We start from the raw sequence: 12,019 nt of genomic DNA on the forward strand, positions 1-12,019 counted from the left end.
TTTCAGAGAGTTTTTTTAAAGGAGGAAAATGTGGCGTTTAATCGTGAAAGTGAAAGAAAGCACAATTTCCTCTTGTGTATTTGCTCTTTCCCCCTATGCCACAGTGCCACCTAGAGGTTATACAGTGGCAAATCAGTAAAGGAAATGCTCCTTGTGTAGAGCTCAGATCTCAGTTCAGCAACAAAACCAAAAGTAGATACAGAGGATTAGCAGACGATTAACAGTCTTATGTAGAAAAGCTCATAGTGATGGCCATTGATTTAGATGACTTTGAAAGGAGATTTGACAAACTCATGGAGGATATAACTATGAGTCATGGAGGCTATATATTACCTCGGTATCAGAGGCAGTGTACCTATGAAGACCAGTTACTGGGGAACACGAGTGGGAGGATGCTGTTGCACTCATGTTCTGCTTGTGGGTTTCTCACAATCAGCTCGTTGTCCACTGGGGGAACAAAATATTGGACTAGGTAGACGCTTCTATCTTGTTAGATAGACAGACAGACATGGCAGCTCCACACACCTCCTTTTTGGTTTGTAAAGAATATTACAAATGTTATTACAAGAACATACATTACAAAGACATAACAAATGAAGCTCCCTTAATACAGATGCAGAAAAATCAGCACAAGATAGCACAATGAAGTCATCAGCAAATGCAAACTAAATGCCTTTTGATACTGAAAACTATCAAAGCAGGAGCACCACTTCTTCCTACCTGGTGAGCCCGGCTGTTTTGCCTGGTTGTGCTTTCTCTACTTGCTTTCCTCTTTGTTTCATGTCAGCCAGCCGCTGCCGCATGTTAATGGTCATCTCAGAACTCAGCCGCCAGATGAAAATACAGCTGGAAGCAGAACACACACACAGGATTCGTTTTAGACCAAGATGTCCTGGTCTTTTCTTGCTACGCCTATCTGGAAAAGATTCACTCTCCTGCAAGTTTTTTATATTCTTCTCCTCAATGGCACTCTGCAATGTACCCTACTTGGAACGTACTGCCTCCCATCTTCAGAAAGTCTAGGATGCTACAGTTCCACACTTATTTCCCAATGGGTTCCCAATGGGTTCAACACGTCTCTCTTTGAAAGGCCTACATTTTAGAGAACAGCCCCACATCAGAGATTAGGAATCTCAATTTATAACTTTTAAGAAAACCAGTCAAGATTCTAGAATAGAAAGCAAATGAAGAGGAGGAAAGAATACACTGGGACTCTTACTCAGAGTCATATTCTTTGCTAACCTGCACCCACCTTTGTTTTTAAAGGTTAATTTCCATTCTATGGATGAAAGTAAGAGCAAAGGCATAAATATCTCTTTGCTTACCTGTCACCAGAGACTGAGATCAAGTGTTTACAGTCATTGCTGAACATCATCCCGGTTACAATCTCTATAAAAATCAGAAGGACAAGCAGAAAAGTTCTTGAAATTTTCCCATGCACAACAGCATCAAATAAAGCAGCTTGGAGTTCCTCAGTTCTACTACCCATGAGTCCTGGCTATGTATGTCCTGAAAGACAGGGAGGCCTTAACCGCTACCCATTGGGTCAATGCACACATAATACCAAGTTAGACATCTGAGTCTGGAGGGGAGAAAGGAAGGAAGGCAGACACCAGATGCCTGCTTCTGCTCTAGCAGTGTCATCCCCACTTCAAAAGGTCATCTGTCACTAATTGTCCTGCGGGAGAGAAGGGGCAGAGCCATGCAGGCAAAGGCAACAACAAGCATTTATAGCTGCTTGGGTTGGACTGGATTTGTTTTGTTTTAAGTATGTGGCAGAGTTGATTATTTGAACAACCATTGGTTATCATGTTGTCTGTTGGGCACCGTTGACTATTTCGTCACACACAGTTGGTTATTTTCGGCAACTACAGAGTCCCCTGGCAAGCAGCAGCAACCAAAGCAGCAGCAGCCGCACTAGTCCAGCTAGTAGAACTAGGACTGAAACAAAACTATTCCTGGAATTACCTAGATAGTCTATGATTATTTTACTCTTCAAGTCAGAGAAAATTGTTTCTATGAAAGTATATTTTCTACCATTGAAACAAATATTGGTTAAAAAAACCCCACTACTTCCTTAACTTAACAAAAGAAGAAAAGAATACAACCTGCTAAGATTTCTTTCGACTAATATCAGCAAGGGTTCTGCAATTTACCTGAGTGCCCGTACATTGTGGCTACACATTCGCCTGAGTAGAAGTCAAAGATAGAAAGGTTCTTGTCAGAGCAGCTTGTAGCAATATACAGACCAGAGGGATCTGTCTGCACCTGAAAGAAATGAACAAAGAAGAGAAAATAAAATAAAATATGTTTATGGTACAAGTTCCTGTACTTTAGAAAATACAGTTTGCAATATTTTCCTAAGTGTATAAAACAATCTGGGTATGTTCTTTGATTTTGCTAAATATGGGCACGATCAAGCAAAAGTTAATCACCTAGGAGCCATAACAGATGCACGTGTATTTACCAATTATGCAGTCTGCAATTTAACTATAAAGTGGGGATGGGGCGGTTAATTTTGCACTGCAGTGCTTTAAGATGTAGCTGGGCATCAGAGCCTACATTTTAATGTTGTGGAGGGTGTGGAGGAGCGTGTAGGTCCCATCCCCCACATGCTCCTTTTAAAGGTTAAAGGGGTTTTGTTTTTGTTTTGTTTTTTAAAAAACATCCTCTTTATAGCTAAAGTAGCAAATGCATGTTTATTCAGCACATGAATAGGGATCATCAAACGGGTGGTGGTGGGGTCACATTTCCCTACTGTTGCTTCCCCCGCCTCGCTGCTGTTACACAATATTTCCTCTTCCTTTATATAGATGACAATTGCGGAGGAGAAAGAGGAAGTAATGTGCTCCAGAGCTGCCAAAGTTGGCCCCACTCATGGCAAAAGGGGGGGGGAGAGGCAGGGGCAGCATCAGTGGGCAAGAGATGAGGTGAATGGCAGTGGAAAAGGACAGCATGGCGGGTGGGGGACCGAAGAAAGGGAAAGGCATTTCCTTTCCACCTTTTCTCACACAGAGTTCCTCCCCCTTTGTTTGGCTAACTTCAGTTAGCAAGGTCCTTCCCCAAACAGAAGCACAGCCCCATGTCCAGTTGCAAAGCAAATCATGCTTCTGGGATGGCAGCTTCCTCTTTCTTTCACATGCTGAAGAGGAAGTAAACAAAGACCATGTGGGCATTTTTATTGCGTTGCTTCTCCTGCACACAGCAGGAAATGGTGACACGTTTCGCTTCTGAAAAACTAAGGCATGCAAGAAGCAGACAACGTTATGAGAGTGATGTGCAAAAATCTGTGAGTGGCCAGTAACTAGCATGTAATAAAACACTCATCTGATGGAGCTCAATATCCAGGTGAGCCCTGGGAAAATTTTAAGGATCTACTTAACTTTCTACTGAAATCTGTAGAACTTTAAAATGCTCCTATTTGACTTGGTTATGCCCAAATTCTGTTTCATACTCTTCATTGTTGCTTTTCAATGATAATTTATATTATGCTATAACAACTACTTCTTATTGGCAACTAGGCAGGTTTCAGTTCTTTAGTTAAGTACAGCTACCCAGTAACACAGTTGATCTCAAAAGCAAGCAATGTTGCGCAGTCATTGAAAGAACACATCACCACTCTACTTCATTAGTTCTCTCTACTGTGATGAAGGAACTTTTTCCACATCAGCACAGGAAAGGTCTTGATAGATACTTAACCCAGCAACACAGACTGATTGAAGTTAATATATAACAGTTCCTTGTCTTACAAAGTTAATTTTACATGCAGTTGGGAGGTGAAAAACAGCATTGATTGATAAAATATAAGCAAAGCTACGATTCTACCAGATGTGTCTGATGGAACCTGGAGAAGAATTTGGAAACTTGGAGTCAGTTTTCTTTTTCTTTCTTTTTAAAGGGAGTTTGTATCCCTCGGATGCTAATAAAAGTTTGAACACACATGGACAGCATTCAGAAACTCTCACATGCATTGTCCCCTAACCCACCTCAGTCCAAACGCTTCCAAATTGAAGAGCCAATGGGGTAAGCTGGCTAGAATGCTAGGTTTGAATGGTAAATAAAAGCTCAGCTGATTAAGGCAGAGGGTGGAAAGCGTGTGGCCATCCAGATGTTTTGGACTACACCCCCCTAGCCAGCATAGCAAATGGTAAGGCAGTATGGGAATTGTAGCAGAAAACACCTGGAGGGTCACAAGTTGCCCACCACTGGCTTCAGGGCTGCATCATAAACTGCAATTTGTGTTTGCTATGCTGCCTAAGTGTGGCCCTAGTTTATCCTGCTGTGAACATAACATGAAGGATAGACCTGCATCTCCAAACATGCAGTGGGCACATGCCAGAGCACCAGGCCAACAAGGCCTTGCATGTTTATGGATGCATCTCTATCCCAGGCACTAAGGGTGCTTCAAGATGGAGGGCTCCTAGCACCACCAATGCAAAGGCGTTGTGCAGCTATTCCGACTTTTTCTTGTTAATGATTTTTGTGTGTGTGTGTAAAGAAAACAAAGAAGAAGTGGGAACGCACAAGAGGGTTACAAGCGGAAGACAATGTAATCTGGAGCCCCCTAAAATTCCATCAATAACGCAGGGCGATTTCACAATACCACCTAGCCTGGAAGCAACCTAACAATTCACACATTAACTGTGGGAAACGTGACTCCATTATAGCTGGGGCTAACACAGTTGCTGCATAAGGTGTGAAATGGTATCTTAGTAAAGAAGCTCACTGGAAGATTTGGGGGAAATTACTATATATCAGCATAACTGTGCATTGTGGCCTAACTTCATTGGTACAAGAGAAGTGTACATATGTGACAAAGAATCTTGCTGATTACACAAATTAAGAGAATTCATATACAGCCTCTTGAATAAGTTGTTTTGGAACACACAATATAGGTTTCCTTGATGAAATGGATACAGACCTCAATGAAAAGAGTACATCCAGCATAGAATAGCCAGGCAGGGTAGGGATAGTGGTGGTGGTGGTGGGCGGGGGGAGACAGTAAGAATATCTCTTTTGTGGAACTTATCCTTGTAACTGCTTGCTAACTAACTACACAGCACTAGATGAGAAGATGACCCTATAAATTGATAAAAGCACCACCAGCATACACACAAACATATAACTGGTTTGTATGATACAATAAGCCATAGTGGATTGTGAGCCTTTTTTTGCATTAGCATGGCTTGTCATGACGTCCAAACCTAGAGCAGAGGCTTCAGCATGCTTTGTTAACCATGCACAAGAATCAATGGACTCAATGACCTTATAGGCCCCTTCCAACTCTGCTATTCTATGATTCTATGAACCCATGGTTTGTTGTTGGGTTGTTGAGGGTAGCTTGTTTTCCAGATGGCTTGTTATGATGTGTGAACCTGGCAGTGTGGCTTGTTAGTGGCTTGCTGGTATGGGCTATAGAGGTGCCTGGCAAGAGCGGCAAAAAAACGGCTGTTCCTCACTATCTCAGTAGTATCACCTCCATCCTCTGCCATCCCTTATAGAAATGATACTTGGTTTCAGAACTGATTTTGGCACAGAAACAGCCTTGGTCATCCTGTATGATCAGGAGAAAGATGGGGGAGTGTGACTCTGTTGATTCTCCTTGATCTCTCAGTGGCTTTTGATACCATGTGAAAGCAATAACCTGGAAACCCAACTGGCCCTGCTAGAAAAGGTTCTTCTCAAATCAAATTTAGGGGAGCTCAAAAACAGCCAAAAAAAAAAAAGTTTCAGAGAGTAAATACAAAGCTATTGTGTATATGCCACAACACAGCATGTAGGAATCTTCAAAAGCTAGTGGAGGAAGTGCCCCAGGATCTTGAGAGAAACACACAATGGGGTGAATTCATATGCCTTAAATATGCTTACGCAGCATAAGCAGATTTTGTGCAGATGGGTCACGTTAGAGCAGCAGCAGAGTAATTATCCACAGCTGCCACTTTGGAAAGCACTTGGCTCAGGCAACTTCTAGCCAATATTCATTCATTCATTCCCATTTTTAGTGCAAAGAGGTTAAATGTGATAAATTTCAGCTAACTACTTTATGGAGTAATGATCAGCTATCACCAAAGGGTGTTGTTGTTTTGATTTGGTTTAGGATATCACCTTAATTTTAATTTACCACTAGAATACCTTGATGACCAATAAACTATTTTGTAACTTACACACATATACCATCAATGCTACATTACAAGTAGAAGGCTTTCATATTAGATGGAATTAACTCAAAATCTAGTTCCCCAATAGGGGACCAAACTGAACTACCTATGATAGAACACTGAAACAAGGAAAATGGGGCTGAGATGGGAGAGGCTGAGTTTAAATCAATGAAAGCCTTACTTTAATTAGTGTACCGTCTTCACTTTGGGATCCCTTGTATAGCTTCTTTTGCTTCCCACTGCTAATGTTGAAAATCCTGAGAGGGAAACCAAGGCATATCATCAACATAAAAAAAAAAAGCTCTGTTAGATCACACCAAAGTTGCATCTGCTCCAAGCAGTTTGTTTCAAGCAATGGCTGACCAAATGTGTCTGGGAAACATACAAGATAAACATCCAGGATTCAGGAAGTCTAATGCCTCTGAACTTGGAAAGTTCCACTTAGTTCATAGATAAAAGCTATTGACAGACTTATCTTCATATAGTCCTTTAAAAAAAATAGTTATCTGGAATCTTGAAATTAAATTGAAAAATAATTCAATTCTAAGAATGTAATGTACCCAGTGATTGTTTTGTTATATTTATTGGTTTATATGTTTATAATGAAACAGTATGTTTTGTATCATTTTTATATGAAAACTTAATTAAAAATATTTGGAGAAAAAATAGTTATCTATGCTAGTGGTCCTTTACATACATCTTGTGTTGCCTGATCTACACATTCTCTTTGTGACATACTTCTGCACACGCTTTTGTATTTAGTGCAGAAGGTCAATGAGAAGTGGCTACTTCTAAGCACACTGGTGAGTTCCTTAAATACTGAGGCACTAATAGGGTGGTTTATTGGTATTTGGTAGTGCATAAACTAACACCTAGGTTAGAAATGTAAAACTCTGACAGTGCAATCCTAGGCATGTCTACTCAGAAGTAAGTCTCATGGAGTTCAATGGGTAAGTGTGCATTGCAGTCTTAAAATATTAACTAAAAAAAAGGTAAGATCCCAGAGAAGAAAAAGGGACTGTAATCTTAATTTCCACTAGGAAAGGGTTATTTGTTAAGAATCATTATCAAAATATTCTATTGACCATTTTGTATGTAAATCACATATTAACCATTTTAAGATCTATGGAATCTTGAAAAATATAAAGCTATTGTTAATGAATGAACTAACGTAATGAATAGATATTAACAAATAAACTTGAGCATGAGTCTTCAAGAAAGGGCTGCAGTGTGTCTACTGATCGATAAGAAACTCAGAAACAATCCCTCTTCAGCATCTGTGCCACATTCACTTATCCCAGCAAGGCTGAATATTAAATCCCTCTCTAATAACATCACTATAAAGCAAAGTCCTGTTTATTAGTGAAATGAACTAAGCTTTATAGCTAAGTTTAGAATCAGGGAAGCTTCCATGACGACTACTGAACCAACCTGATGTTACGATCTTGGCATCCAATAGCAGCATATTTCCAGTTAGGGTCCACATCCATGTCATAAAGAGTGGTCTTCCTAACAACGTGGTGCGTACGAGTAAACTGCACCCCATCACCTGTCTAAGCAAAAGGAACATAAAGCAAACAGTCTAAATGCATGTAGATGACCTTATGCGGGAGATTTAAGTGCTCTCTACAGTAAGAGTTACAAAACGAGGCTGAAATGAGACAGTGGCTGAACTGCTCTACAGCCACCATCCTTCATAATTTCTTTTAAGTTGGGGTTTTAAAAAGCCAGACTGGAAAGACACAAGGCCCAGAACATCATCTCAAGCTTCTGCTTCTACCTTCACTCTTAAAATAGCTCTGCTCTACTAGTTACATAAAGAGACAGAATACTCTAATGGAATTACCTTTTGCGCAGTGCGGAAATAGATACTCTTATCTGCTCCACAGCTGATCATTCGCACCTTTCCATCATTGGCTGAAGGAGGAGAAAAACATAGAGGCCCATGAACAAGCAAACATGCCACAAATAACTATCTTTATTTCTTCCATTTGTCTTTATTCCTTCCTTACAGTAGTACGGAGGAGGAGGTGAGGAACATCCGGCCTGTGGAGCCAGCCCTGTTCTGTAACTAAACTTGGAAAAAGCCCTTAATTGCAGTCAATGTAAGACTTTTTTTCAAGTCTAATTGCTATGCCCCTCCTCCACATGCTGTGACCTCTCTACCCGTGCTGCTATTAAGCTTGGGGGAAAGCCACCCATTGGAGCCAGAGACAAACATAGCAGCGGCCCTTTTCACAATAACAAACCAGGCTCCATCTGATTTGACAGAACAAGATGGATACCTGTTCTGTTTCAACATGTGAGCCTTGTTGATGCAGAGAAGTCCAGATGTCGTTGGGTACTAGGAGGTCCAGTTCACACCAAGGCCTTGGGGCAAGTCAAATTCAGTGGAAGTTGGATTCATCTTTCCCAGAGAGATGGGAAACAGAGCAGCACAACTGACAGCTCTGAGTGATGCTAGGGCTGGAAGCCTGTTAAGCTTGCCTATATGTTGAGCAAGCAAGCAGCAGATTCTGACTGAGCCTTAAGTATGTTTCTGGCTTCCTTTAGGCTGGTTAGCTTGACCTCCCTATTGGCTGAGGCCTTTTCCTTTTAAGGGCCTGGCCTGTTTCAGCAGCCTCAGGCTGCAATAATACAGAAGTAGCTGCAGCATGGTGGTATCTTCATGGCCAGTCCTTTTCCAGCTTCATTGGCTGCCAGTCCAGATCCGGGCTCGATTCAAAGTGCTGGTATTAACATTTAAAGACCTAAACAGCTTGGGGCCAGGCTGTCTGAAGGAATGCCTCCTCCCGTATGTACCTGCCCGGACCCTAAGCTCATCCTCAGGGGTCCTTCTCCGTGAGCCCCTGCCAAAGGAAGTGAGGCAGGTGGCTACCAGGAGGAGGGCCTTTTCTGCTGTGGCACCCCGGCTGTGGAATGAGCTCCCTAAGGAGGTTCGCCTGACACCTACACTATACTCTTTTAGACGCCTTTTTATTCTGTGAATGAGGCAGGGTGATGGCACTATAAAAGCCTCATCTGGAAGCACTCCAGTATTCTTCCCTCTAATTGGACAGTTGAAAAAGAACCAGGATCTTATGCAGAGGAGGGATGAATAAAACAACCATGAGCCCCAAGAGACACACCCAAAAAACCAAAATGCAGAAATCAATTAGTAATGTTCCCAGGGTCAATTTGCTACTTGCAACTGCAATGAGGAACATATGTTGGTTTGTTGACTTATGTTAACAAAGGCAGATGTACATGATCTCATTACCTGCAAATTTCACCGCTGTAATGGAGGATGAATGCTCATCCAGGGTCTGTTGCAAGCTATAATCCTTCCCTGCATCCAAAACATGGATCAATCTATCCCGACTGGCTGATGCTAGAAGCTTCAACCCTGTAATTAAGATAAGAAAAGGGCAAAATCTTTACTGGAAAGTGAAAATTCATTCAGTTCCACAAGATTAAAAACAACAACCTTCTCTTAAACTGAACTTCAGAAGGTCTGCAATAGGTTTTAGTACAGTGGAACTGAACATACAGGGAAAAGTTCCCCATGTTTCATTGTGCCATTTAAGCAAAAAGTAATGGCCCCAATATGTGTGAGTTTAGAATCAGAAGATGACGTCTCCTCCATATTTCCATCTTTTGTAACTGCTGTTATATGACATCTACTAATAGAGTTAGAGGAACACAGCTTGATGGAAGAGAACATAATTGGTTCACCTCAGGATGTCAACGAACAGGCAAGGAGAGAATCAGGGCTGAAGTCTTCTTACCTGTCTCAGGTCTGGAATACTCAAGACAGAGGATTTCAGAATCATGGGCTTCCACCTTCAGCATCTCTCTCAGGGGCTTCAACTCGTAGATCCTGAAACCAGGCAGATGGTCAGCAAGGATCCTTCAGTGCTATATTATTACCAAAGGTGAAACCTCTTGAAGATTCCAAAGCTTACCTGAGAGTGCCTATCCTATCACCTGAGGCCAGGTGCTCCCCTGTAGGGCTCACACACACTGTGCGAATCCCCACTTTTGCATCAAGGGTCTGTGTATCAGCTTTCTCCACACCTCCACCTGAGTTGTATTCAGTGTCCAGAAGAGCCTGAGTGTTTTCATCTACATAGATAATCTTCATCAGGTCCTAATGAAGGGAAAAAAACACCAAGCGGTTCCATATGAAGCAAACAGATGAAAGCCAATGTCAGCTCAGGGTGCAAACAGCACTGATGTCTAGTTCATTCTTTTCCAAGCACAGCAAAGACAAAAGTGTCTTGCTAGGCTGGAAACACACTTGCCACTGGTGGGAATGGGGGAGAGATTAAAAAAGCCTCTTCCATATCTAATTCAGCCAATTCTGAGAGAACCTTAAGTCAACACCTCAGTCTGACTTTCCTTTTATAAATGTGCCCTACAACCAAAACCATCCTAAGGCAGATCTATCATATTATACACTTACAAATGAGCTGAAACAATTTTTACTTCACTTGCACTCCCAAAGACACCAAAATCAATGCTGACATTTACATTCAGCTGCAAAAGACCACTTACTTAGGCAATCGCTCCCTGCTCATTTTGTTGTAAAACCAAACAGAATATAATACATTATATGACATGTTATATAAAATAATATGTTATATAATGTGTTTGGGAAAGCTGAAGATACTTGTTAAGGCACCTAGCACTGTGAAAGAAAAGAACCTGAAGCAACAGTGGCTCCATTCAGACAACATGCTAAACCATGCTGCTTAACCACAAAATGGTTGATGGAATGCATGCATCCCGTTAACCATTTTGTGGCTAAGCAGCATGGTTGTCTGAACGGGGCCAGTGCTTAACTTGCTTGTGGCATTTACATCTGTAAACTAAATTAAATGCTACATTGCCTAGAATGCACATTCAGTATAAAACTGGCTGGCCTTATCCTTCTTGTCTTACATTAACAACAAGCGCACATGAAGAATGCCAGACCAAAAGAGATTTTTACATTGCTTAGGATGTTCCGATGCAGAGTGGCAGCGTGGATGCTGGAGCTCTCGGTGTTCCAGAGACGGATGGTGTTATCAGAGGAGCAGGTGATGAAAGAGTTTGGAGGCAAGCAAGACTGATTGCTATCCTTCACCTCGGGGTACACCTGAAGGCATGTCAAGAACAAAGCAAAGTAAGAAAGAGAGCCTCTGTTCTATAACAGGGACAGTAACCTTCAATAATGGATGATGCCCTTTCTGCCACAGAAAAAGAGGCAATCCATTCAAAGCAAACAAGGGCCAAATTCAAGAGATCACAGGGCTCCTTACCATCAAATAGTTGGGAAAATGAGGGCATTTTGGTAGGTAAAGCTTTTTTCAGCCCTGTAGAACCAAACTGCTCCTGCACAATGCCCTGATCTAAAATCTTAATCAAGGTGCATGAGCATTTCCCTATCCAGCATTGAAGCTGATTTCCCTATACAAATTATATCTCCAGTTCCATTTATATAAAATGACCTACCAAGAATATTGTGGCAATTTGTCCTGATTATATATAACATTCCAAAAACTCTTTTTTCAATGCAAGCAAAAAGGAGTATATTCCATCAGATCTTTTAACTTTTCTACACACACACACACACACACACACACACACACACACACACACACAACAAACACACTCATACCAGCAGGGAGCAGCACTCTACTATTCCCGTGACTTTTTATAACTCTGCTATAACTAAAGCTACTTAAAAAGGGGGATCTGAAAAGCCTACAGTTCCCTTTGTTTCTTCTCTGATTAACCCCAAGGAGCAAGTTTCCAGACAACAGAGCAGCAAGCCAAGATGGACATAGATTCTCAGTGCATGCATACCCTGGGAAGTTTGAGTTGGGGCCCATATGTTG

The 12,019-nt window shown here is 41.6% G+C and overlaps 1 protein-coding gene across 2 annotated transcripts in view; it reads right to left on the reverse strand.

Annotated features, from left to right (window-relative positions):
* The window catches only part of MAPKBP1 (mitogen-activated protein kinase binding protein 1), a 128,973-nt gene that overhangs the window by 27,298 nt on the left and 89,656 nt on the right, over nt 1-12,019 (reverse strand). For both annotated transcript variants that reach the window (XM_063117689.1, XM_063117688.1), the window contains exons 12-21: nt 11,131-11,277; nt 10,103-10,287; nt 9,926-10,017; nt 9,418-9,543; nt 8,005-8,075; nt 7,590-7,711; nt 6,340-6,415; nt 2,157-2,268; nt 1,326-1,389; nt 721-846 (exon numbers count right to left, since the gene is read on the reverse strand). In XM_063117689.1, the coding sequence (XP_062973759.1) occupies nt 721-846; nt 1,326-1,389; nt 2,157-2,268; nt 6,340-6,415; nt 7,590-7,711; nt 8,005-8,075; nt 9,418-9,543; nt 9,926-10,017; nt 10,103-10,287; nt 11,131-11,277 (1,121 nt within the window). The remainder of the gene's footprint in view (nt 1-720; nt 847-1,325; nt 1,390-2,156; nt 2,269-6,339; nt 6,416-7,589; nt 7,712-8,004; nt 8,076-9,417; nt 9,544-9,925; nt 10,018-10,102; nt 10,288-11,130; nt 11,278-12,019) is intronic.

This window comes from Elgaria multicarinata, chromosome 2 (assembly GCF_023053635.1).
Source record: "Elgaria multicarinata webbii isolate HBS135686 ecotype San Diego chromosome 2, rElgMul1.1.pri, whole genome shotgun sequence".
Taxonomy (NCBI): Eukaryota; Metazoa; Chordata; class Lepidosauria; order Squamata; family Anguidae; genus Elgaria; species Elgaria multicarinata.